Source organism: Heptranchias perlo, chromosome 7, assembly GCF_035084215.1.
Source record: "Heptranchias perlo isolate sHepPer1 chromosome 7, sHepPer1.hap1, whole genome shotgun sequence".
NCBI classification, from domain to species: Eukaryota; Metazoa; Chordata; class Chondrichthyes; order Hexanchiformes; family Hexanchidae; genus Heptranchias; species Heptranchias perlo.
This window is the reverse complement of record NC_090331.1, coordinates 51,677,672-51,705,661: the sequence shown is the minus strand read 5'-3', so window position 1 is coordinate 51,705,661 and position 27,990 is coordinate 51,677,672. Positions and strand designations below refer to the sequence as shown.

The following is a 27,990-nucleotide window of genomic DNA, read 5'->3' as shown; positions in this document are numbered from 1 at the left end:
CAGCACCCACAGCTTTTTGACCTAAGCTTGGCCAATTTCTGCTCCCTAATCCAGGTGTGCTGAGGTCAGTTGATGAATCCTACTGTCACCTTGTTGAGATCGACTAAATCAGCACAGTCTGGGAACAGATGGCTGCAGTTTTAAGACATAAAACTCAAACAGGAAAGAAAGAAAGAAAGAAAAAGAACTTGCATTTATATAGCATCTTCCACGATCCCAGGACATACCAAAGCACTTTATAACCAATGAAGTACTTTTGAAGTGTAGTCACCGTTGTAATGTAGGAAGCATGGCAGCCAATTTGCACACAGCAAGCTCCGACAAACGGCAATGAAATAAATGACCTGGTCATCTGTTTTAGGCATTGGTTATGGGATAAATGTTGGCCAGAACACCAGGAGAACTCCCCTGTTCTTCATCAAACAGTGCCATGGATTCTTTTACATCCACCTGAGAAGGCAGACGGGGCCTCGGTTTAACATGTCATCCGAAAGACGCCATCTCCGACAGTGCAGCACTCCCTTAGAACTGCACTGGAGTGCCAGCCTAGATTATGTGCTCAAGAGTCTGGAGTGGTACTTGAACCCATAACCTTCTGACTCAGAGGCGAGAGTGCTATCAAGGCAGACTAATGAAAGCCAGTAAGTGTACAGATCTTTTCTTTTATAACATTTAGGATAACATGTCAATTCAAATTAATAATTTAAGGTTTTTGCAACAATTTTCACTGCTTTGACACAGAACACTTCCACATGTCAAAAACATTTAACAAAATAGACACTTTTCTTTGTGGCAACGCTAATATAAGTGGTTTGCAATTATTAGATGTGTTTCTATTTTAAAAATGACCTCAAAAACTTGGAATTATTTTTAAATCTACGTATTTCATTTATGTCTTGCATGCTAAATCTAGCTAAAGGACAGTAATTCTCAGTAATAAACAAACAATGCCAGAAAATAGAAAAATTATCCACGCAAAAAGCATCAAGCAATGTCACAGTAGCAAAAACTTTGAGTCAGATATGGAACACTGGCATTGCCCCAAAATCTGTCTAACTCCAGCTTCAAGTGAGCATAAAATACTGCGCATGTTTGATTTGTTTATTTCCTAATCTCAAGCATTATTATGAGTGAAATTAGTGAATTGGTGCTTATTAATACCACATTTTAGGGTTGTTTTGTTTTGTAGACAGACATTAATTAAGACTTGATTGAGGTGGTGCAAACTCAATTGCATTCAGATCAGAAACATTATCAGCCATCAGACAAAGCAGACTTCACTATGTCTGTTCTGGCTGCATTTAAACTTCACTTCAAGATGTTAAAAAAATAAAATCACCCATCAAAGTTAACAGATCTGTACTTATGGTACTCTTAGCTGAAATGTAGAATGGCTCACAGCAGTTAGTTTTCATACTGGTTAATATTTAGTTATAACATTTTTTGCTTAAACTCATAACCATTTTCTATAAGTATAAAAATTCTGTTTAAAATTTGACTCGCCTTGCAAACAAAGCAAATAACAATTTTCATAATCCTTAAAATCATAGAAATTTCAGCCAGAGAAAACCATTGTGCCAGTTCTGGCTACATTTGGGAGCCATCTACTCTAATTCAATTTCCCTCCTCTTTCCCCATACACTGTAATATTTTCCCTCCAGTTTTTATTTAATTCCCTTAATATAATAATGTTTTGGGCAGAAGACCATTGGTCCATATAACCAACCCTTCCCAACTTCTCATCATAGCCCTGTATCCCATTTATTAACAAGAATTAATCCTGTCCTTAAAAAAAAACCTGCCATGATTCTATAACCACCTGAAAAAGGCCAGGAAAAGAACAACTGGTCCATCCAGCCTGTCCCATTCAGACATGATGCAGCCTACATGCATCAACCTAGCTCCTCCCAGTCATGTAACCACCTTGGGAGAGGCAAAAGGAACAGAGAAAAAGCCTTAAGCTAATTCAGCAAAAAACTTTGGGAAATTCCTCTCTGACTCCCAAAGGCAATCAAGCAAGTTTCAGAACACTGCAGTAACGAATTACAGCTATTCCTCCACCTACTTCCATGGTCTCAGCTCTCAAAACTCATGCAGTTCCCTTGTGAAGGACTGCTGTAAATCCAGACTTACTGCACATTTTGGTAATCTATTCCAGAGGTTGATGGCTCTCAGTGAAAAGAAATACTTCTGAGTATCTAACCTAACTTCAGGTTTTTGGATTTTATATTAAAGTGTCCCTTAGTTCTCCCATCACTATCCAGCTGAAATAACTTATCCACCCATATAGAATCTATTCTCTGCATCATTTTAAAAACCTCAATCATATCACCATGAAGACTACACTTTTCTAATGAAAAAAGCCCCAGTTCCCAGATCTAACCTGATAAGTAAGAGCCCTGTTGGCAACCTAATCCAAAATTGCCTAAATTTCCTGTGTTCCTTTGATACCATCTCTACTAGATAAACTAGCCGAACATAAGAAGGACAAAACCCCAAGTCCAGAGGGATTGCACCCGCGGATACCCAAAGAAACTAGGGAGGAGATAGCAGAGGCACTTGTTTCCATATATAAAAGTTCAATAGAAAAAAAGAATTGTGCCAGAGGACTGAAGGACAACAAATATAATTGCTATCTTTAAAAAGGGAGATAGAACTAATCCAGGGAACTATAGATCAGTTAGTTTACCGTCAATGGTAGGAAAAATACTAGAATCTTTGCTGGAAGACGAGATAACAAAGAGAATATAATGAGAACTAGTCAGCATGGATTCTTGAAAGGTCATATTTAACCATCCTTATTGAATTCTTTGAAGAAGTAGCATAAAGAGTGGACAAAGGCAATACTATGGATGTGATATATAAGAGACTCGTGACAAAGATCAGGGCATGTGGAGTTAGGGGCCTGGTAGCAGAATGGATTGAAAGTTGGCTACATAACAGAAAAAAAGAGGGTAGGAGTTAAGGCACATTTCTCAGACTGGTAAAAAGTGGGAAGTGGTGTCCCAAAGGGCTCATTTGCCCATCATCCCTGTCCTTGCCGACCTACATTGACTCCAAGTCACCCAATGCATTGAATCCTCATCTCCGTCTTCAAATCCCTCCATGGTCTCACCGAACCCTATCTCTGCACCTTCCTCCAGCTTTACATCCCCTTCTGCATCCTCTGACTCTGATCTTCTGTGCATGTCCCCTCCTTTCACCCTACCATTGGTGGCAGAGTCTTCAGCCACCTCAGCCTTACTCTCTGGAACTGCCTTGATAAACTCCTCTGCCACTTTTCATCTTTAAAAACCTTTTCAAAACCCATCTTTCTGACCAAGCTTTTAATGACTACCCTAATCTCTCCCTCCAAGGTTCAATGTCCCACTTTCTTCCTCCCCGCCATAAAGTGCTTTTTGACATTTTCTACATCAAAGGTGCTATATAAATGCAAGTTTCTATTATTATCAACTTTAAACTGTGTCCCTGAGTCCTCAAATCTTGCACAGAACAGAACATTCCAAGATCAAAATTCTTCACACCAGTGAAAATTTTGAAGACCTCAATCAAGAGCCTCCTACTCCTCTCGAGAGTAAACTTCCAAGGTAGACAATGTTTCCTCATGGCACAGCCCTCTTAGTTCAGGAATCAGCTATGTAGCCCTCCTTGGACTCACTCCAATAGTTCTTCATCTTTCCATTAATATGGAAACCAAAACTGAACACAGCATTCCAGATGTGGTCTCACCAAACCTGGATACAACTTCAGCATTACCTTTTTGGGCTTACAGGTCACAACCCTAGCTCTATATCCCAAGAATTTATTTGCCTTTTTTTCCCACTATGTATGAGCACTGAAACAACAATTTTAACAACTTATGCATCAAACTATCCAGACATCTTCAACCTAAGATGTCAACTGACTGACCTCTGTTTCTCCCCAGATGCTTTCTGATTTGCTGAGTATTTCCAGCCTTTTCTGTTTTTGCCCAGATATCTTTTCTGCTCTGTTAAAGTTCATGAAAAGTTTTAAATTCTTTTGTCAGATGACTATTGTATTTTTATTGGCTTTAACTTTTGCATCATGATTTGAACTTAACCCTGTCACAGATTGTGGATGTGGAACACAAAAAGAAAAAGGAATTCATAACAAAGTTTGTTACTGTGCCAATTTATACTTGCGTTCATCGTTGCCTTTAGCTCCAAATCCACTCATCTCTCCTATGGAGACTGGAATTAAGATATGATTGACCAGCCCAAAGACCTTTAGCATCAGTAGTTAGATACTAGATTGTTCTATATACCAAGGCTGCTTGACAAAAACACTATTAAACTACCCATCTCCCGCAGACAAGGATGAATGCTCTCTGTAAACACATCTTTCTCTTCCAGTGGTTTGTACTTTTGTAAAGATTAACTCAGCATGCAAAGTCCAATACTGTTGTACGTTGTACCTCTGAGGGAAACAAAGAAAATCACTCTAAACCTCATAGATTGTCTCATAGGTCAGATTTGTTGACTATTTTCAAAGGCAAATGTTCAGTATTTTTCTGTAAATGGCACTACTTTACTGTACTGAGAGCTCAGAGGTTTGAGAATGGTCTTTTCTTAACGGTCTCACAAACTTCATTTAGTAATGGCCCGGATTTTGCTGGAGCGGGGCATCTCACAGCGTGCCCCATTAGTTAGACTTTTTCTCTCACCCTTCAGCTTGAAAATTTTTTGCCCTGCAAGTTGCTGGAAGTGCAAGCTCATAACGGCATGGCGAGACCAACTTTGGAACCTTGGTGAACAACGGGACCAACAGTCTATCTCCTTAACAAATTGAGATTTAAGGATTGAGAAAGAAACAGAGGAACGACAGAGAAGGAAATAGGGTGAATTAGAGTCAAGTCAGGTACAGAAAGAGAAATAAAGAGAGGGAAAGAAGGATTGAATTAAGAGAGAGAGAAAAAAGGGACAGAAAGGAAAAGTAAGAACAGAAATCTCGCCGTTAAAAAGGTACTTACGGTTGTTAAGTACAGCTCTAGCTTTCTGTGGCGAGTTTAATTGGCAAATAATGGCCAAATACAGCAATTTCTTGAAACTCACTGGGATGTTGAAAGCGAGCTACCGTTTTTGCGAGGCTAAATCGTCCAGCAGCTTGTGGCAATTCACAATTTGTTTCTTCGCCACAAGTTGCTGGACGATTTACACATTAATAACGGCGTGCGCATTAAACTCACGTTCTTTTGCAGCAAAATCTGGGCCAATGATTTTCAACTTGACAAGGTTTAAATTATGCTCCACTTTAAACATTTTGTGTGTTATAACTTAAAAGACAACATGACAATGGCAAGTAGGCCTTAAGTCAGAGATACCACTACAAGAGAAAGCCTTATAGAGAGGCAGGGTGTACCACGATTTTATTGAAGGTAGGGCATACTACCTTCTTTGAGTGTAGTATTAGTTGGACTTCTTTGGACTGGCAACTAATTTATATCACTAATTACAAAATCTTGGGATAATTTTCACTTTCAAAACGGGTGATAAACTTGAAACAACTCAAAAAGTAGATCAAGTAAAATGGTGATGAAAGTGGTTGAGGGTCAGAAAAGACAACTTCGAAGAATGTATATCAAAGAAAGCTAAATAGCTGAGTAAGGGCAAGAGATCCTGTCCCTCATTAAATATTCCACCAAATATGAAAGGATTTAAATAGTAGCAATTTCACCATCAAGCTCACAAACTGGCACTGCTCTGGTTGGTTAAGTGTTCTAACTGCCATTATGTCCAGGAACAAGAGAAATTGCTATTATGTAGCATAGAAAACCAGTCACAAAATTCCATCAAATAAAGTAATAGCTTGAATTTTTCTACATAATTTCATACAAATATGCTACAAAGCTCTGTATCAAATAGACAAACGTAGTTTGAAGATATTTCTCATTAAAACAGAGGTATAACACACTCAGTATAGGTTTTTTGCTTTCTTTTTTTTTACAGGAAATGCACCGAATCTATAAAATAGAAGTTGCTTATTTGTAATCTTTAACACCTGCAACACAAGGGGCAAGTTTAATCTTGTATTCAATAAGCAAAAGATTGTTTTGCCGCTTTTGGCATCACTGATGAGGGAAAAAACACTCCAACTAAGAGCTGTGTTCCTGCCAAAAAGAGGAATGATAGAGGGAAAATAAGAGGTAATTTATGTAACTGCTCACACTTCATGTGCAAAAGGATGTAATGTAATTTTGATTTACAGTAGCTGTCAGCAAAGATTTTAAGACTGACTTATTTGAACTAAATTGCTGATTTGTAGATTCAGTTAATTTTATAAAATACTGAGCAGATATCTTTCAATTTTTTTTTGAAAACAAGGGGATGCCAATCAATCAATCATAACATAGGTTGCGTGCACTTTATTCTATGACTGCTGTGATTAACTGTTTCTGCTGCATACCTTTTAAATATAATAAGGTTGGCTGGCCTTGATCTTAAAACTTGATTAAAGGGTACAGATTAGACGAGAAGACTGCACCCACTACTCTATTTTTCTTTAAGGGAAAGTACATTCTATTGACCTGATGCACAATTGTAAATTCTATAAATGGAGATATCTGTACACTTATCAGTGCCTCTCAGTTACTCCTTGTTACAGTGCTTTAAGCATTGAAATTGCTAGTCCACAGCAGTCTGAAGGAGCAGATACTTTCCATAAAATTCCCCCTGCAGAAATATGGAATTCTGATCCAGTAACATCAAAAATAGGGACAGCAGACTATGGACAGCACTCCTGAAACATATCACTTCAAAGGAGGGAAACTCAAGATGAACTGACTCCTCCATAAGTGCTTCTATTTAGTATATAAAACAAAGCAACAAGAAGCCATTAGGAGACATCAAAAGTGTGCAAATCTCTGTGTTTAGGAATATATGACAATTTAGTAGCAATCTCTATCCTTTCATTTTTATTAATCTTAAAAGGGAGATAAAAAATATGGAGTATTAATATGAGCCATTAACAAACAATATAGTAATCACTCTTTTTCTCCTTTCATGGTAAAACAATGTGGTAAGAAAACTATTATAATTTGGGGTATTTTATAGAACCAGTTTTCTCTCAACAGCTTCACATCAGTTCCCATAAGTGGGGCTTGTTCCCTGTGATCTGGAAATTGCTCCTTTTCTGCAACAGAGTTGTGCGAGCTTAAGGATTAACAATTACCCAATCTGCAATAAACTGCCTTCCGGATTAACCTGTCTTGACCTGATATCACTCTTCTTGTATTGGTGGAATGTTGAACAGGCTAAATCAACCAAAAAATAATTATTTACAATAGAATAGAAATATGAAGTACAAAAGAATTTGACAAATGCCATTTATACAACAGAAGCACAATATAAAATCTGGAATGGATTACTGAATATTTTCAAGAAATTCTTTGGAAAATAATGCAATGGCTGGAATGGCAAATTCTGCCTGTCTTCTGGCTTTATTGGGTTCGAGTCACATTGTATATAATGGAAGTCTTGTATTACAGACTCCTTTAATTTTACCATATCCCTGACTCAAAGGAACTGGCAAACTGAAAAACCCTGCAATCTTTAAACTGTTGGAGTGTCACAGTTATCCTTCCTGAGAAAATTCCATTGTTTCCTTTCCTAAAATTCCAATGTTTCCTTTCCCAGCAAGAGCAAATGAAGGTTATTTGCTGAAGCACAGAGCGGGCATCACAAAGCGAGTGTATTGTGAACAGAGTGGGAACTTGAGAATTTGGTGAGAATGGGAATTAGGTGTAGAGGAGGAAGAAGGTGCTAAATTTTAATTTTAAAAAAGTGGAAAAAAAACCAAAACAGAATAAAAAGCAATTATCTATAAATAAATATAGACTAAGATATGGCAGAGCAGGTTTTGTGTCTGGACTGCAGTATGTGGGAGTTCGTGGACACCGAGAATGTCCCGAGCGAACACATCTGCAGTGGATGATGTGTCAGCTTAGATTATGTGCTCAAGTCTGTACTGGGGATTGAATCTACAACTTTACAGACTCAGACGTCAGACTGATACTAACTGAATCGAGCTGACACTTATGTATGTGTAATGTAAATAAAGTTCAGCAGAGGGACTGAATCAAAATAAGGACATTTATTTTGTGAAAGAAAATAAGGAAATGGTGGACATGTTAAATAATTACTTTGTGTCAGTATTTACAGTAGAGGAAGAGGATAGCATGCTGGACCTCCCAAGGAAACTAATTTTGAATCAGGGACCAGGACTCACCATAATTAATGTAAACAAATTAACAGTAATGAAGAAAATAATGGCACTAAAGAGTGACAAATCCCCAGGACCAGATGGTTTCCATCCCAGGGTTTTAAAGGAAGTAGGTGAGAACATTGCAGAAGCTCTAACTATAATCTTCCAACGTTCTCTTGATTCAGGAACCGTTCCTTTAAAGTGGAAAATTGCATGTCACTCCACTATTTAAGAAAAGTGAGAGCAGGAAACCAGGGAATTATAGACCTAACATCTGATGTCGGGAAATTACTAGTCTATAATTAGAGATGTAGGGCACTAAATTGGGCCATGTAGCGCCCATTGTTTCGTTGCTACATGGCCCAATTTAGTGCCCTACATCTCTAATTATAGATCAAGATGGCATCTTGGATGCGCACGCACGTTTCCAGCGTGACATGCGCCAGACGCCATCTTGGTATAGGAGTTAGCACATGCGGAAATACCGAAATGTTGGAAGCATGTAAAGTAGGGAGAAAATGCGTGCAATCAGGGTGCAATGCTGATTTAAAGTGACTGACACCATTTTGGACCTTAACACTCAACTCAACGCAAAGTCTTAACTCCAAGCATCTGAACGTGTCTCACAGTGCCTGGAGGACCCCCCACCAGCGCTATTTAAAGGAGTCATGCAGGTGTTGCAGGTTAGTTGCTGGATTATTGCTTCTGGCTGCTGGTGGAGTAGGAAGTGTTTTTTGAAGCTCCCTATTCTTACTGAGAGTTCCTAGAGTACATTTGAGAGTGTTTTGGCAGGTACTGCCTTATAGTTCGGAAAGTTGAACAACATTCCTGGCAACCATGAGCGGTCTGCTAGGGCTCCCGCTGGGCATTGAGCACGTCTGAGAGCATGCAGAGAGGCCACGCATAGCAGGTCAAGCTTCAAGGAGACGGAGGATGAGGAGGCATAGGGCACTGAGTAGGAAGCCCTACCCAATGAGGGCCTTCCGGGATCAATTCTCTTATGACCGAGGAGGATTGCATCCGACACCTGAGGTTCTCCAAGGAAGCCGTGACCGAGATCTGGCAATTGGTGCGGCCACAATTGCAGCCTCAGAGCAGGGCGAGGACAGCATTGCCTGTGGCTGTGAAGGTCACCGTGGCACTGAATTTCTATGGCTCAGGATCATTTCAGGCCTCTGCTGGTGACATGTGCAACATCTCACAGTATGCAGTGCACAGCTGCATAAGGGAGGTCACAGATGCACTGTACCAGATGAGGAACAGGGTCATCACCTCCCTCTCCACAGAGACAAGCAAAACGAGCGAGCACGGGGGTTCGCCCGCATTGCTGGCTTCCCCATGGTGCAGAGTGCCGTTGTGTGCACGCATATTGCCCTGCGTGCCCCGCATGTCAACTCAGCTGTCTTCATCAACCGAAAGGGTTTCCACTCCCTCAACGTGCAGCTGGTGTGCGACCACACACATCGAATCATGGAGGTCGATGCCCGCTACCCTGGAAGCAGTCACGACGCCTTCGTCATGCTGCCGCAACGTGCCAGCTATCTTTCACCCAACTCGGCAAGTAGGCTGGCTACTGGGTGACAAGGGCTATCCCCTCACACCGTAGCTCATGACACCGGTCAGGAACCCACGCACACGTGCACAGCAGGCCTATAATGAGAGCCATGCTGCCACACGCAACATCGTGGAGCACACCATAGGCCTCCTCAAACTACGCTTCCGCTGCCTAGACCGGTCTGGAGGAGCCCTGCAGTATTCCCCTGAGCGGGTGGGCAGATTCTTGGTGGTCTGCTGCATGCTGCACAACCTTGCCATCATAAGGGACCAGCCTTTGCTACCAATGATTGGAGAAGACCCTGAGCCAGAGGTGGAGGAGGAGGCTGAGGAGGAAGAGGCTGTGGAGAAGGAGGAGGAGGAGGGGGTGGAGCCGGAAGAGGAAGTGGAGGAAGACGCAGGGGTGCAACAGGAACCACACGCCTCGTCTGCAAGGGCTCTGCGTGCTCGCCTGATCCATGCCCACTACCAATAATGTGAACTACAGCATCTGTAGCATGTGAGTCACAAAAGGTTATGGGAGGAAGGAGATGTGGGAAAGAAGAAGGAGCATTAGATATGCAGAGACCCCCTTCATCGGGACCTCCAGCGGGCACGTTGTCACGGCTGCAGCGACGGCCTGTCCAATGATCTGAAGCACTGTCTCCTCTAGGGGGATGAGGATGTGTAAGCGTGCGCTTCCACCCTCAGGTCCCTCCTGCTGCCAGCTGTTATGTGCCACCTTCTGCAAGACAGTCTGTCAGTGAGTATCCTGCAAGGGGTATGGGTGATGTGCCCATCATGGTTGAATAGCTGCCAGTTTGTGTAACCTGTGAGTGGTGGTTGTGTGGCCTGCAAGTGTGGTACTATGTGCGGGAGAGATGCAGCAAGCCGAGTGCAGCATTGCGAATGGATGGGCAGTGTTTGTTGGTGGGTGGGTGACAGGGAGTGTGATGCGTGGTGCAGTTGGTAGGATGTGCCACTTGACACTTGCATTCACTCACCTTGACCATTCGTGTCAAATCATTGAACTTCTTTCGGCACTGCACCTATGTGCGTGGTGCAATGCTCCTGGCGTTGACTTCCTGCGCCACAGCATGCCAATGCCTGCAGAGCTGCAGTCTGGAGGGTCTCCTGCCACCCTGCAGATTTATGTTGGCCCTGCTCTCATCCACCCCTTCCACCAGGGCCTCCAGTGCATCATCGGAGAAGCGAGGAACCCTCTCTCATGTCGGTCCTGCTATCCTCGTGGCCATCTTTCCCTTTTCCTAGTAAGCCGTGTACCTGCCATTTGAAATGTGCACCTGCACTTTTAAAAGATGCAGGCTGCTGATGACGTGCGCTGTGCACGCCCCATTTCCAACTTCCTCATTCTCCGTGCAGCCTCCCAGCAGCACTGGTAGCGCTGGCTGCACGGAGATATCATGGTAAGTAGCAGGCTGCATGAAGTTCACGTGCTGCCTGCGTAGGAGCCATTGGGCGCGAGGTACTAGTTCGTCACGCTATCCCCACCCGAAAACGGCCCTTATCGAATTTTTCCCCCAGAGTGACTAAACACCGTGAAAATTTTCAGCTGATCAGAGACAGCCAGCATGGATTTGTAAAGGGTAGATCATGCCTGACGAATCTGATTGAATTTTTTGAAGAGGTGACTAAAGTAGTGGACAGGGGAATGTCAATGGATGTTGTTTATATGAACTTCCAAAACGCATCTGTCCCTCGTAAGAGACAGTTAGCTAAAGTTGAAGCTCATGGAATTGAGGGCAAATTATTGACCTGGTTAGGAAATTGTCTAAGCGGCAGGAGACAGAGAGTAGGGATAATGGGCAGGTACTCAAATTGGCAGGATGTGATTAGTGGTGTCCCACAGTGATCTGTGTTGGGGCCTCAACTATCTGCTGTATTTATTCACGACTTAGATGACAGGATAGAGAGCCACATATTCAAGTTTGCCGTTGACACAAAGATAGGCAGCATTGTAAGCAGTGTAGATGGAAGCATAAAATTACAGAGAGATATTAATAGATTAAGTGAATGGGCAAAACTGTGGCACATGGATTTCAATGTAGGCAAGTGTGAGGTCATCCACTTTGGGCCTTAAAAGGATAGATCAGAGTACTGGTGAAAAGCTTGAAACAGTGAAGGTCCAAAGAGACTTAGGGCTCCATGTACATAGATCATTCAAATGTCAGTGACAGGTAGAGAAAATAATCAAAAAGGCTAATGGAATGCTGGCCTTTATATCTAGAGGACTAGAAAAAAGGGGGTATAAGTTATGCTACAGCTATACAAAGTCCTGGTTAGATCACACCTGGAGTACTGTGTTCAGTTCTGGGCACCGCACCTTAGGAAGGACATATTAGCCTTGGAGGGAGTGCAGCATAGCTTTACTAGAATGATACCCGGACTCCAAGGGTTAAATTACGAGGAACGATTACACAAACTAAGGTTGTATTCCCTGGAATTTAGAAGATTATGGGGTGATTTGATCGAAGTTTTCAAGGTATTAAGGGGTACTGATTGGGTAGATAGAGAGAAACTATTTCTGCTGGTTGGGAAGTCTAGGACTAGGGGACTTGGCTAAAAATTAGAGCCAGGACTTTCAGGAGTGAAGCTAGGAAACACTTCTACACACAAAGGGTGGAAGAAGTTCGGAACTCTCTTCCACAAACGGCAGTTGATACTAGCTCAATTATTAATTTTAAATCTGAGATTGATAAATTTTTGTAAATCAAAGGTATTAAGGAATATGGGGCGAAGGCGGGTATATGGAGTTAGGTCACAGATCAACCATGATCTCATTAAATGGCAGAACTGGCTCAAGGGGCTAAATGGCCTTCTCCTGTCCCCATGTGCCTAAATGACGATTCATTAGCATTTGAGTTTGCATCTGGGTGCTTGTACGAGTTCCCCACTAAACAGACAAAGCTTAACAATATTACAATTCCAAAAATACAAACAGTTCCTTACAACATTCAATTATCCTATAGAAGCTTGAAATATAATTTTGCAGGCATAGCCTCACATCATTACATTACCAAACACAAAAGATAAACCATAACTTGATCTCAATCAGGGCAATAATGCTTTTCAAAATTAAAATAAACTACGAATTTTTAATTTATAAAAAAAATCCTTCTGTTTGTCAACTTTATCCCAAATCTATATGGAAAAGCTATGATCTATACGAATTTACATGTTTCCAGGCAGCTCTGATGAAAACCGGATTGTGTGAAAATTCTTCTGGGTCTCAGTTCACCTGTAAGTGGTTTGATTTCAGTGATAGTATCTGATGAGCCCCAATTGTTTGCAGAAAACTCTACGCAGCAGCTATCATCACGCAAGTCATTCTCCTTGACTTACTGTTTTGAATTGCTGACTGTGCACAGTTGATTGGAACCTAAGTAAAGCAGAAATGAATGGCCATTTCCCTGCTCTTTTCAATGAGAACCGATCAGTCCCTAAGCAAATGCGTAAACAGCATGTTTGCAGCACGATGAGTGCAAAGTGTTGGTTTGGTCACAATAATAATTTGATAATAATGACAGCATACCTTGAAATGTATGTTCTTCCCTGTTTGTTTAAAAATCTATGTAGACAGGAGATTAATGTGACCACACATCTGATTAAAATGGTATAAAATTGGATATGATAAATTAGCGGCTGCAGCTGAGGACTGGAGGATAGCGAATATTATCCTAATATTTATGAATCTGGAAATTACAAGCCATGTTAAGTATAATATTAACAGGGACTAAAGTGTTCAACAGAATTTTACAAGAGGCAGCAATATTCATCTAAAGGGCACAAAGACAATAAGTAGTTATCTTGATTTTAGAAATAAGTCAACAAATCTTCGGCAATTCAATGAGATAATTAAGTTACCATATGAGGGTTATAAAGTGAATTATAATTTATTTAGATTTTCAGGAGGCAATTGCTAAACTTCAGCATGTGAAATGTTTAAAAAAACAATCATGATCCATAGAAACAGTGGTTAATTAGTTAACTGAGATTGAAAAATAGCTTGGTAATAGAAAGCAGAAGATGATGAATGAAAATGGCCCTGTCTGGGTGAAGGGTGGAGCTCTGTAGAATTCCCTGAAAGTTTAGACTGTTTATAATTGACATGGTGCAGAGTACTTCCAGTATAATAATACAAAATTTGTTGAGAACCTCTAGCTATGCAAACATGTGGTTAGTATTAGGCAGAATCAACAGTATTTAAAGTGATCTGGCCAGATTAAGTTGATAGGGACAGAGAATAATAGAGAGATTTTAATGTGGATAGCTACAAAGAACATATTTTGGAACAAGAAATATTTTGACAAAATGAATGGGTACTTTTTTGGATAAATCTCACAGCATCTGCTATTTACTGGAAATCTCCCATCCAAGTATTAACCCAGCGTGCTTAGCTTTTAAAATCAGCCATTAAAAGGATGGTTTGTAGTAAGCAACAGTGTCAGGCAGGAGAAGACCTTAGGTCTTTCTAGCCCACCTGTTCACAGTATTTCCTTGGTACATCTATAATAATCCTGAATGCCATTCGGTGACAAGAACCTGTCTAGTTCCTTCTTGAAACCCATTAAGGTTTCTTGTTCCGACATCCGTGCCAGTAATCTGTTCCACATACTTAGCACCCTTTTAGTAAAAAAGTTCCATCCACATTTTGTATTTTTCCTTGTTGTCCTTAATTTGTAAATACGATCCCTTATGCTTATATTCTGTATATGCCAGAAGAGCTTACTTGTCCAAACCTTTCATAATTTGAAATACTTATATCCCCTCTCAGTCTTCTCTTTTCAAGAGAGCAAAGACCCACAGTACTCAATCTTTCCTCATTCATCATTCCCTTAGGTTTTCCGGTCAACTGTGTAGCCTTTCTCTCTACCCCCTCCAATAACTGAATATCCTTCTTGAAAGAGGAAAACTAAAACTGCACAAGTTAGTCCAGATGTAGTCTCATCAGGGCAAAATACATTTTTAAAATTACTTCTTTGGATTTATATGTTATGCCCCTTGCTATGCATCCCAATATTCTGTTTGCTTTTTTAACTGCCTGGGAACATTGTGCTGATGGTTTTAATGACCTGTCCACTAAAACCTCAAGATCTCTCTCTTGCTCCAATACCTCAAGCACATAATCCACATCAACCAACCCTCTGCCAAATCTCATGTTACATTTCCCTGAGTTAAATTGTATCTGCCATTGCTCTGCCCACTGATCGAGCTTGTCAAGATCCTTTTAAATTTGTGCACATTGATATTCAGCATTTGCCATTGCTCCCACTTTGGTATCGTCTGCAAATTTGGAAACTGGACAATTCCTTTCTCTAAATTATTTATAAAAATTATGAACAGTGGCCCCAACACTGAACCTTGTGGCATTCCACTGGTAACTGCCTGCCCAACCAGATACTGCCCACTCGTTGTTGTCTACCATTTGCCAATCCATTTCCATCTGTTCCATGAGCTTGGACCTTATGTAATAGCCTATTATGTGGGACAGTGTCAAAAGCTTTCCTGAAATTTAGGTAGATAACATCCATTGTCGCTCCCTCCTCTATTAGGTCTGTAGTCTCCTCAATGAAATCCAATAAATTAGTCAAACATGAGCTCCCACTAAAACCATGCTGACTGTCTTGGATTAGCTCATGCCTCTTACTATGCTCCCTTATATTATGCCTCATAATACTTTCAAACATTTTCCCAACAGTGGGAGTAAGGTTTACAGGACTATAATTTGATGATTCAACCCTCACCCCTTTTTCGAAGATGGGAGTCACATTTGCTATTTTCCAATCTCCGGGATTTGGCCTGAATCCAGTGAATTCTGAAAAATATCCGCAAGAGGACTTGCAATTGTTTGAGCCAATTCCTTCAGAACACTCGGATGAAAGTTGTCAGAGCAAGAAACTTTATATACCTTGAGCTTCAACAATCACCGAGAGGGTGCCCATGTACACAAATCACTAAAAGCTAGTACGCAGGTACAAAAAGCAATCAAAAAGGCTAACGGAATGTTGGCCTTTATCTCAGGAGGATTGAACTACAAAGGGCAGAAGTTATGCTACAGTTGTACAGAGCCTTGGTCAAACCCCATCTGCGGTACTACATTCAGTTTTGAGGTTGGCATCTCAGGAAGAATCTATTGGCCTGAGAGGGGGAGCAGCGCAAATTCACCAGAATGATACCAGGGTTTAAAGGGTTAAATTATGAGGGCAGGTTGCATAAACTTGGCTTGCATTCCCTTGAGTTTAGAAAGTTGAAGGGTGATCTAATTGAGGTGTTTAAAATGATAAAAAGGATTCAATAGGGTAGATACAGGCAATACTATTTTGTCTGTCGGGGGAATCCAGAATAATGGGGCACTAGCTTAAAATTCGAGCTAGGCCATTCAGGATAAAATCAGGAAGCACTTTTTCCACACTAAGCGTAATGGAAATCTGGAATTCTCTCCCCCAAAAGGCTGTGAATGCTGGCTAAGTTGAAATTTTCAAGACTGAGATTGACAGATTTTTATTAGGTAAAGGTATCAAGGGATATGGATCAAAGGCCAGTAAATGGAGTTGAGGTACAGATCAGCCATGATCTAATTGAATGGTGGACAGGCCCTGGGGGGGGGGATGAATGGCTTACTCCCGATCCTATGTTCTGGAGAAGTACCCTGAGTTTGAATGTTGTTAGCCATTCTAATAAGTGATTTGTTCAATTTAGCAGATTCTTTGTGAAGCTGTGCAGGGTTAATTGACCTGCCTTTATCATTTTCTCCCATGGCATTGCTAACTGTGGTTCAGAGAATAGGACAGGAGCATTATATCATGCAATGCACAATGTAATATCATTTAACAAGGGAAGTGTTTATATCCTAATAGCTCTTTCCTAATAGGCATAAAGGAACTGTTGTGGTAAAACTAGCCTGTCCCTTTCATGTGCCTCAAAACAATTTTTGCAGCAAACCCAAACAAATTCTGTGGCAGGAGAATGTAAATACTGCATCACATCTATCCTGGATTTTGGCATATTTCTATGTTAATAAATTGTTTTTAAAAATACTATATAAACAATAATAATCTGGTGATTTTTATTCCGAAAAAGGATATGTTAAACTGTGGCTGCAGATGGTAGTCAGTTGTTTACAGTAATAGCTGTCACTTTTCACCTGTCCCACCTGATTTATCACCTGGTCAGGTGAGACAGCCCGGCGATAAGCGGCAGGTAACCAACATCTTGTGTAGAAATCCAAGTGCACTGTGTCGGTTCACGCCCATTTTCGAAACCTCATTGATCTACGGCTCGTAAATTCCCCTGCATTCACACTGTGCGAAGTTGATCTACCAAACTATATTTAGAGCTTCTGCAAAGCCTTCTGATTCAGAAGCTGAATTCAATGGGGTTATATTACCGCCACATAGTCCACATCTTGTACACTTCACTTGCAGTGTAATCTGTCGAGTACATAAAGGTCAATGAATTGGAAATCAGTGGGGATTAGAACATTGATACCAACTGACACCATTTGTATTCAGAAAAATTAGTTTTGGTATTGGTACACCAATACTGGTTCCAATACAATTAAGAAACTAAGAAAGGAAAGCAATGGATTGAATATATGCAAATGTCCATCCTCCCTCTCAGATCATAAGAAAATGAGTATGCAGCATGCACACTCATTCACTCATGTTTTGAGAGGCAGAATATTGGTGGAATTATTTTTAGGGCTACGTTTCTAATAAGTGAACCACATCAGTGGAATATTTCCATGGAATCTGTAAGGTGTGTCAGGCATGAATATAGGCAACCTTGCGATTGTGTGAGAAAGGCTAAAGGGTTCTCAAATGATTATCATGGGTAGGATTTTCTGTTTGAGTTGGCTTCTTGGCAGAACTCAACTAGAATGCATCATAAAACTCTTCAGAAGTTGCTCCACTCCTCACCACTGCTGGCATTTTCTGTCAGAAGTGACGCCACACATATAATACATCCGCCCAACCATGGGTTTGGGTATTATAATGAGGCACATATGATGGAAATACATCAGAAAACATACTTCCCAACATTTGGGCTTTGGTAATGCAGGATACAAGGAATGCCAATGCGTGCCTGGTTGGTAGGGATAAGGGGGATATTTAAATTTAAAATCTTCCAAAGGGAGTTGAATTGTTTGTGGGGTGATCAATCCAATTCCTAGCCCTTCAATTTTTAATGGCTTTTTTACAGAAATTCCCCCCCTTCGGCACTCCAAGGCCTGCCACAGCCATTCTCCACTGACCCCCACTTCCCCCCGGCAGACCCGCTGGCGAGACTCAAATCAAATATGCAAAGTAGTCTGACCCAAAAAGAAAATCGCCCAGGATCAGGGTACATCCTTGTGGTGGGTAGTACTCCCACCCTGCAGAAGATGTGACAGGATTCCACAAAGGTCCCTTCTGGCCTGACCATCAACCCCACTAACTCTCTAACTGTTCATGTTGCAGCACCTCTTTTCCCCTTAGAGCTTTGCTCCACCTACAACCCAGCATATGTTGTTTCCCATCTTTCTGCATAGACTAGGCCTAAAAAAAAGGGAAGAGAAAGATATTGAGTATGTCGGTAAAGTTTCCGTTGAGAGAGCCTCGTTGAGACATATAAAAGAGACTTTCAGAAAGAGTGAAACAGAAATGATGAGAAATAAGTGAGACATTGTGATAGAGATACCACAAAGAGAAAACAGTATCAGCCAGAGAGGGAGACACACACACAGAGAAAGGTGGAAAATAAATAAATTGACGCAAAAAGAATTATAGTGGGGAAAAAAGCAGACAGTTACAGGAAGACAGAGGGTTTTTTTGTTGTTAAGCAATGCCATGGGAGATTAATATTAATATTAATATATTAGGACAACCCATGTCAGATGACAATCAGTGGAAAGTGACCAGAGTTTTGTGTGTGTGAGTGAGAGAGAGAGAGAGAGAGAGAGAGATATCCATAAGGCCATAAGAGATAGGAGCAGGAGTAGGCCATTCGGCCGCTCGAGCCTGCTCCGCCATTTAATGAGATCATGGCAGATCTGATTTTTACCTCAACTCCACTTTCCTGCGTTTTCCCATATTCTTTGACTCCCTTGCTGATCAAAGATTTGTCTAACTCAGCCTTGAATGTATTCAATGACTCAGCCTCCACAGCTTTTTGGGGTAAAGAATTCCAAAGATTCACGACCCTCTGGGAGAAGAAATTCCTCCTCATTTCCATCTTAAACGGGCAACTCCTTATTCTGAGACTATGCCCCCCTGGTTTTAGATTCCCCCATGAGGGGTAACATCCTCTCAGCATCTACTCTATTGAGTCCCCTCAGAATCTTATATGTTTCAATAAGATCTCCTCTCATTCTTCTAAACTCCAATGAATATAGACCCAACCTGTTCAATCTTTCCTCATAAAACAATCCTTCCATACCCAGAATCAACCTAATGAACCTTCTCTGAACTGCCTCTAATGCAAGTATGTCCTACCTTAAATAAGGGCACCAGAACTGTACGCAGTACTCCATGTGTGGTCTTAACAGCACCATGTACAGTTGTAGCATGACTTCCCTGCTTTTATACTCCATCCCCCTAGAAATAAAGGCCAATATTCCATTTGCCTTCCGGATTACCTGCTGCACCTGTATGTTGACTTTTTGTGTTTCAGTGACGAGGACACCCAGATCCCTCTGTACCGCAGCATTTTGTACTATTTCTCCATTCAAATAATATTTTGCTTTTTTATTTTTTCTCCCAAAGTGGATGACTTCACATTTTCCCACATTATACTCCATCTGCCAAATTTTTGCCCATTCGCTTAACCTGTCAATATCCCTTTGCAGACACTTTGTGTCCTCATCGCAACTTGCTTTTCCACCTATCTTTGTATCCATGATGTGGAGATGCCGGTGATGAACTGGGGTTGACAACTGTAAACAATTTTACAACACCAAGTTATAGTCCAACAATTTTATTTTAAAATCCACAAGCTTTCGGAGGCTTCCTCCTTCCTCAGGTGAATGTGGGAAAAAAAATGTTTTTTTTCCACATTCACCTGAGGAAGGAGGAAGCCTCCGAAAGCTTGTGGATTTTAAAATAAAATTGTTGGACTATAACTTGGTGTTGTAAAATTGTTTACAATTATCGTTGTATCATCAGCAAAACTGACCTCAAGGCACTCTGTTCCTTCAACCAAGTCATTGATATATATTGTAACTAGTTGAGGCCTCAGCACTGATCCCTGTGGCACCCACTAGTTACAGATTGCCATTTTGAAAATGACCCTTTTATCCCGACTCTTTGTTTTCTATTAGTTAGCCAATCCTCTATCCATGCCAGTATATTACCCCAAACATCATGAGCTCTTATCTTGTGCAGTAATCTTTTATGTGGCACCTTATCGAATACCTTTTGGAAATCCAAATATACTGCATCCATTGGTTCCCCTTTATCCACCCTGCCCGTTACTTCCTCAAAGAACTCTAATAAATTTGTCAGACATGATTTCCCCTTCATAAAACCATATTGACTCTCCTTGATTGTATTATGCAACATTATTGAGATCTGCTTGATGCAGCAGTTTTTACCTTGCTTTTGTAGAACTACAATATTCACATTATATTGTGACCAAAGCACAAAAAGTACAAATAACAACTGACGTGAGAGTAACAGCTTGTCATATAGTTTATGCCATTCAACACAAATTCGTGAGTTAACAGAATTAGGATGAAGGTTTTTTGTGTTGTTGAGGTGGAATGATATTCTACTGGGCCAATAAAAAATGTTTACAAGAAGCTTTGAAGCTGACCTTGAACACTGTGGTCAGAGACAGTCAGTCAGAAGTCTGGACCATGGCGAATTATGAATTGGTCAGGTTCTGGTCATGGGAGACAACAGTGGGAAACACTTCCTCTGGCAGTGCTACACCAACAGCAGCTTCAGCAAGAACTACAAATCTATTGTAGGAAGGAGAAAAAAAATCTTTTCTAATCCTGTAAATAACTAAGAAAAAAGGAGGTTGTTGAGAAGAAAAGACTAAACAAATCAATAAATAAAATATTTGTGTTTTAAGCCAATACTGCAAATTCATGCTGTGAGGTAAAGCAAAAAAAATTATAGTGTAACTAATTGGGAACAAGAGGCTTTGAGGAGGGAAGCCTCTAAAACAAGTTTTGCAGGGTGATAAGTAAATGGTATTACAAATATTTTACCTGTGGAGCTTTGATCTTTCAGGAGATCACATGGTGTGGGGTGGGTAGTGTATATATTGTGATACACAAGGTATCAAGATTGTGTGGGACAGGCTGGATGGACCAGAGGATCTTTTCCTGTCCATCATCGTTCGTATGTTCGAATGTTTCTTTATCAATATATATGGTATATAAAATAATATTTTTTCCTTGACTCAGTGATATATTGCTTCATTAGATTTGCTGTGATGCAGCAATAGGTGAACCACTGTCAAGTTTAGACAGTAGTATGATCGTAGTAAACATAAGAAACTGCACTTCATGTCCTGAACTATTCTTTGGCAATACCATGGAAAATCTACTTGTTGTGTCTGTGTATCTGTGTATGTGGCCTTCAGGTGAAGTGGGGTTGGAGCACGAGGTTTATGGCACCAGGTTATGCAGATGTAATTCAGAACTCATTTTGAAGTCATACATTCTGTCTTTATTTTTATATGATGTAAAATAAAAGTATTATAAATAATAGTTAAATAGCAAAACTGAGGACAACTTGGGAAGCAGAGAAGCAGGCTTGGTTGGAGCACAGGAGTTTCCTGTTAGGTCACATGTGGACTTGATTTTCCTGAATGAAGCCGGTGCCGGTGCTGGCTGCCTCAGGGCAACCGAATATTGCAGAGGGAGCTTTACAGGCGTTATGCTCCTTATTTGCATATGTAAAGCGCCTAGAGCCTGTTTCAGGTGCAGGTTCTAGAGGCCTATTTGTTTTGCCTTTATCAATAGGAGGACAGCACACTTCCAGCTCGTAATAAGTGTGCGCTTCCTGCCTGTCATATTGGAGGCTTAGGCACCTGAAAAATGGGTGCATTGCCATCAAATTTTTATGTCCACGTTCCCGGCGCTCTGCAGATAAGCCCTTACTTCTCTTAGGTCCAAAAATACGATTTAAAAATTTGTATGGTATTCCCCTCCCCTGCTGTGCTTCACACTATGCCACCACGCTCCATTTCCCAGCTGACCCCTTCCTCCATCCCCACCCCCAGCTACCACTGCGAGCCAATCCTCAGCAAACCTATTATATTCCACTCTCAGCCTATTCGCTATGTCCCGTTTCTCCCCTGGATTGTGTTCTATTCCCTCAGTTGGACAGAGACCGTGCTAAATCTATAAAAACACTTTTGATGTCTTTTATAAAACGACAATTTTTTTAAAATCTCAATGGAAACCTGCCATGATGGGGTTTGCTGGTTAGGCCGGTCCGGGTGTGCGGGACAGGGCCACAGCTCCACATTGGCTTGGAAGCCATTGCACTTCCATCAGTGATATCACAGTAGCATAATGAGGAACAGTTCTGTTGCAATAAAAAGATTATAATAATGTGTTTTCAATTCTCATTAAAAAGTACTCCTACCTAAATATACAATGACCTCGTAAAATTTTGATATGCAAGTACCCTTAATTGCACAGTGGCTTCATAAAATATATGTGGATGTACACCTATATGTATAATAGCTTCATAAAATATATATGTGGATGTTAAAAAAATGATTTTAAAAAATACTCACACCTTTTCCTTCCCCTTTGAGATTACTATCTTAGTCAAGTTTAGTTTAAAATATTTGCAATAATTAATCTGTAACTTTTTTGTAACAGTATATACTAGAACAAAAACAACCAACTGTGAATATCTACATAATGACTGACTATTCCAATTTCTATAAAATCAGTAGATAGTATTTTTCATTTTAGTTCATTTTGTTTTCTTATTGAATAAATCAGTTGCATATATTACTGCAAAAAGCCAAGACAAAAACAGCCACCCAGTATAAGTGAAAACTATCTCATCATTATTTGTGACTTTTATAAAAAAAAGTAGGGCACATTTCACATATCAATTGTGAGACCAAATGCATTTTTCTGAATAGAGAATTAACACACTTTCAAAGCAAGCGCCTTGCAAAAGAGAAGGTGCCAACTACAGTTTGAGGGTATCTGAATGTGGTATATGCTGGTTTATGGTAAAGAGTTAACTCATAGACAAAAAGGGATGGGAGGTCGGCACCCAGCAGCCACTTGAATGTGAGATTTTTTTTTGTTCCCCTTGATGCATACCGAGCTCTCCATTATTAGTCTTAATGATGGAAAATTGTAGTGTTGATACAAATCTTTTTTTTTAAAGCAATGGGCGGGAGCTCCATTTGTTAGTAAGTTCTTTGTGACTGAAAGCCGTGGATTGTACATCTACACTGCAGAAAAGGCTGGATGCTCTTTCCATAGCACAGCTAATTACTCCCACTGTGACCTTGCTGATCTGCAATGTTCCCCCCTGCATCTCATCTGCACGCCTGCTTCTATGCGTGCATGGTGTCAGAGAATATGAAAACCATATAATGAAAGCAGTTTCATGATGGAAAAAAGGCTACTGGAGTTGCACTTGGTACAAAGGAGGTTCAATTATATGAGTAATTGTGATAATTTAGCCCATTCATGGACCCTTACTTGATCAAGAATGAAACTCACAAAGGAAAATTACTTTAACAGGAAAGTAGAGAGAGGGAGGAATGAAGAGGAAAAGAGAGGAAGAGGGGGAGTGTAGAGAGAAAAACAAGATGGAACAAGAAAATAGATATACAGAGGGAAGGAGAACCAGACACAGTACAACAGAGATGTGATAAAAGCTGACATGCAGCTGTGTTACACAATTAAATTCAATTTTTTTTTAAGCAATTGATGAATGCAACTACTGCAAATGTGCCTCAGTTAGCTATCATTTGTTGTTCCGTGACAGGAAAAGGATAATTACCTCTCAAAGTGAATCAAAAGACTGACATGCCCTTTAGACACAGTCATGAATGCAGCGCTCGATAGAATGCTTGAATAAGAATTCTGGAGTTTTTTTTTCCCCTTTATCACTGAACAAATTTTGTTAGATATAATGTAAGAACACCACCAGCAGATGCATTAAACCCTGGGAGTTCTAAGACACTAAAGTACCTTTATCTTTTAACTCTTCCAATCCGCAAAATAAAGCTGCATTTGCATTTCATTTCTATTCGATCTGAGGGTAGTTTTATATAGACTAAATTTCTTTCTCACAGGAGTGGTTTGATCCAGCAGCTTTTGTAGCAGATTAAATTTTAATAACTGTAATAACATCCACTGTATGCTACCAAAACCCATATAAGACATTCATCTGTAACAGCATGAAATTCCCAATCATACTGTTATCGGAATGAATGAAAATCAAATTAACATAAATAACGCTGCTATAAATTTTCTGGTGTGTAGAGATTACAGAGATCAGGCTAACAATACAATTCTAAAATTATTTAGTTTTAAATAATTTCCTATTTTGAGGTTTTTTAACTTCATAACTGTAGCTACTCTTCATTAAATGGTAAGTGTGCTGAGTCCCCATTAATATTCAGACATTATATATTTTATAGGTTTATTTTACTTTACAAAATACCCAGCAAATGTCTTTTTAAAGGTTTTTTGGTTTAAAGTGAAGAAGTACAAAATATATACACACAAGCACTGAAAACTGAACAGTAGATAAGTGTAAGATATCTTATACACGTTCTACTCTCTCTATACAGACTTTTCTCTGAGTCACTTTAGGTAATCTTCCTTGCTCAGGGAATAACATTATTGTCTGGCAGTTCAAATACTCCTATCAGACTGAAATGATGACCCCGTGTCATAAAACATGTTATCAACTTTATTCCACACCACCAATAACCTCTGTCCCATTAGATTTCCCCCATGCCTGTCAGTACAAGACTTACCTGATTGTGTTTCCAATTACAGACAGTGGTGCTCCTGGCCTACAAACAGCAATTGCTTCATTTCTGCATCTTCTGGCAACCTCCACTAGCTTTTGCCCAGATTTATCCACATTTCCAATCAAGAATGTTTCAGAGGTGTCACCATGGTATCCATTAAAATACACCTATTCAGCCAAAAATTAATAAGTTTCTATTAATGCTTTCCTTTAAATTAACATTTAAGGATCTGTAATCAGTGATGGATTTAACCATGGCTCAAAGTAATCATTTTCAAGAAGGCACCATTCAAAGATTGACATAGTGGGATATACGAGAGAGAGGCAAAGTAAGATATGTCATTCCCCATTCCTACCCTTTCCCGCCACCAATTCACAGGGTATCAGAATATGCTAGCTTCATAGTCAGTTCTCAAAGATTTATAGAAATATACAAAGCTTTATGTTGTTTCACTGAATGAGAAATGAAGATAGTAACACAGGTATCAAATTACTCTCTATACACATATGCCCTGTAAAACAATTTATTGCACTTTGTACTTTCATCTTGAATTTTTAACATACATTTGCATCAAATCATTTAAGCCACGATGCTCCTATCTTTTGTATCCTTAAAAGTAAATGATAAATTGTAAAACCATGGGAGTCAATTCATTTTCTGTAGTGTGGATGTATTAGCTGTATGGATGCAGAAAAATTGCATTCATACTGTTTTGGTAGTTTAAAAACTAATTTTGCAACATACTGAAGACAAAAAAGTTAAGATGAAGTTATATAATAGAATAGATTTAATATTATCACCCAAGTGTTTATTCTAACCTACAGAAAAATGCAACAAAGTCAAGTTTTAAAAATTGCAGCAATTTTTTTGTTTATGTTTGCATCCAATCTACAAATAATTATAATTGCATTACACTTGAAGCAGGATACCTCAACCAAGGTTTTAATAAATGTGAAGGATATTGGTAGCAACAGTATTACTGTCCTAGGAGACTGACACATACAAGCGATGGCTGTCACTGAAGCCTATAATGACAGAGTATGATAATCACAGACCCCACTCAAAATCAGCAGGAAGAGGAAGATCAAACTCTGCAGAGTGAAGGGAAAAATGCCAGGCTTCTGTACATTAGCTCATCGCTCACATTCATCCAAAGAAGCCTCCCAACACTGCAGTGCTCTGCATTAACTACACAGTGGATCAATAACAATTATACCTTCTCAAGGGGACGACATGTAGCAGGATTGAGATGACATATCACTCTGCCCTGCATTGATCTTAGTGCATCTAACTTCATCCCCAAAATTCCAGGCAAACCTGGTTCAAACAGGAATAAACAAAAAGAAAGAGGAAGGGGAAGCAGCTGTTTTTTCTTGCCCAGAAGTGAATTACACGCCCATCTGTACATTCCACATTCCCAATCCAGAGTTTTTCCTGTTGCTGCTGGGGATCAAAATGCTGATCAAAGCCTTATTATTTTCAGATGAAATACTCACTGTGACATCGATGTTGATAATATCTCCATTCTGAAGGGGTCGACTAGAAAGATAAACATTAAGAAACTATAAGGGAGAATTTCTTAATAATCAGCATAACAGAGTAAACAGATTAATGCCAGTAGATTGAAACAGCCTAGTAATTATTTATGACTATCTTAGATGAAACAAGACATGGGATAAATATTTAGCTTTAGATCTGCCCATTTAATAGAGGTACTATAATTATATGAAATTGTAGGGACACCAAGTGATGCAGAAACAATACAAACTTTGGCTTTTTTTCGTACTTCATTAAAGCAACATTTTTTGCAAGGCATGGCTATATACTATATGCATTGGGACTTTCAGTTCCGGAAAAGTAGCCTGAACATGCCATTCATGCAAGAAGTGCACGCTGCATGCAAAAGTAAACAGATTTGTTCAACAGTTTGCATTAGGCTTTAAGAAAGTAATAGCACTAAAGAAAAAATGCAATGAGTTGAAATATTAAACATGGCCATATCTGTGCTTTGGAGCCATTCAGTATAAAGAATGAACTGATATGCAAGGATTTAACAGAAAGTTAAGCAGTCCTTTACAAACGCTGATCTTCCTGATTCATAGTCCCTTTCAGATTATTACAATACATTTTGGACACAGTAGAAACTATCAACAAGTTTATATTGTATTCTGTGCTGCTTAATGACAAAATGCTGAAAATTGAGTAAGATTATAATTTTGTTTCCTCTTCTCAAGCTGCACATAGCCCTGATGAAACCAATGAACATCCAATTTGCATATAATAAACTTAAATAAAGCTCCCTGCCCTTACAGTTAAAGTTTACACTTCAGACCAGCAGTGGAGAAGCAATGGCAGAGGACAATATTCACAGTTTATTTTATGACCACAGCTCAACACACCGCTTGACGTATGCATGAGGAAGATTTAAGTTTTGCCAGGAGAACAAACTTTCTGTAATGGATTAAGTTTAAAACACTTCGGTGGTAACAAAATACTTTTATGTTAAAGCTGTCATATCTTGAAATGTCTCAAATCATCATTCCTGCCAGATTACTGGTATGTTTTGAATAAGAAGATAGCTGTACCTTTGGGAAGAGTAGGGATAGGGTTGGAGAGAGAAGTGGCAGCAACTTTAAGAAAGCTGCAGTAACATGGAATCAGGAATGATGTGAGGAAATGCACTGACAGAAACTAATCTGGTCTAGCAGTTTTTCTAAGCCATCAATGAATGTGAACAGATTTAATCAGTTTCAGGCAGGCCATTGGACAGGACATTTTATTTTAGGAAATAACCCAACAGTACAGCTATGGACTGGGGATTTCTATGCAATTCCTCACTGCTGGCCAATTCATGGAGGACCATATGGATAGGCGATCGCTATGGAATATACTATTTTCCATACCATATATATTAATATTGGAACATTCGAACAATAACGGACAGGAAAAGACCCTCTGGTGCATTCAGCCAGTCCCACACAATTGCGATACCTTGTGCATAACAATATATACACTCTCCACCCCATCCAAAACCATGTGATCTCTTGGGAGAGGCAAAAAACAGATTAAAACACAGGCCAATTTAGGGAAAAAATCTGGGAAATTCCTCTCCACCCCCTTAAAGTCTATGATTCATTCACACAAAGTGAACCACTACAACAAAATGAGAGAAAGGAGGAAAATGTAAATAAGTAAAGAAAAAAAACAGGAAAAAATAGAAACTGCTGGATATATACAATGTGCATCAGCATCTGAAAAGAG

General features: G+C 39.9%; 1 protein-coding gene across 2 annotated transcripts in view; it reads right to left on the bottom strand.

Moving 5' to 3' along the window:
* Positions 1-27,990, bottom strand: part of metap1d (methionyl aminopeptidase type 1D (mitochondrial)) — a 108,150-nt gene that overhangs the window by 19,558 nt on the left and 60,602 nt on the right. For both annotated transcript variants that reach the window (XM_067987529.1, XM_067987531.1), the window contains 2 exons: positions 26,226-26,268; positions 24,733-24,896 (listed from right to left, as the gene is read on the bottom strand). In XM_067987529.1, the coding sequence (XP_067843630.1) occupies positions 24,733-24,896; positions 26,226-26,268 (207 nt within the window). The remainder of the gene's footprint in view (positions 1-24,732; positions 24,897-26,225; positions 26,269-27,990) is intronic.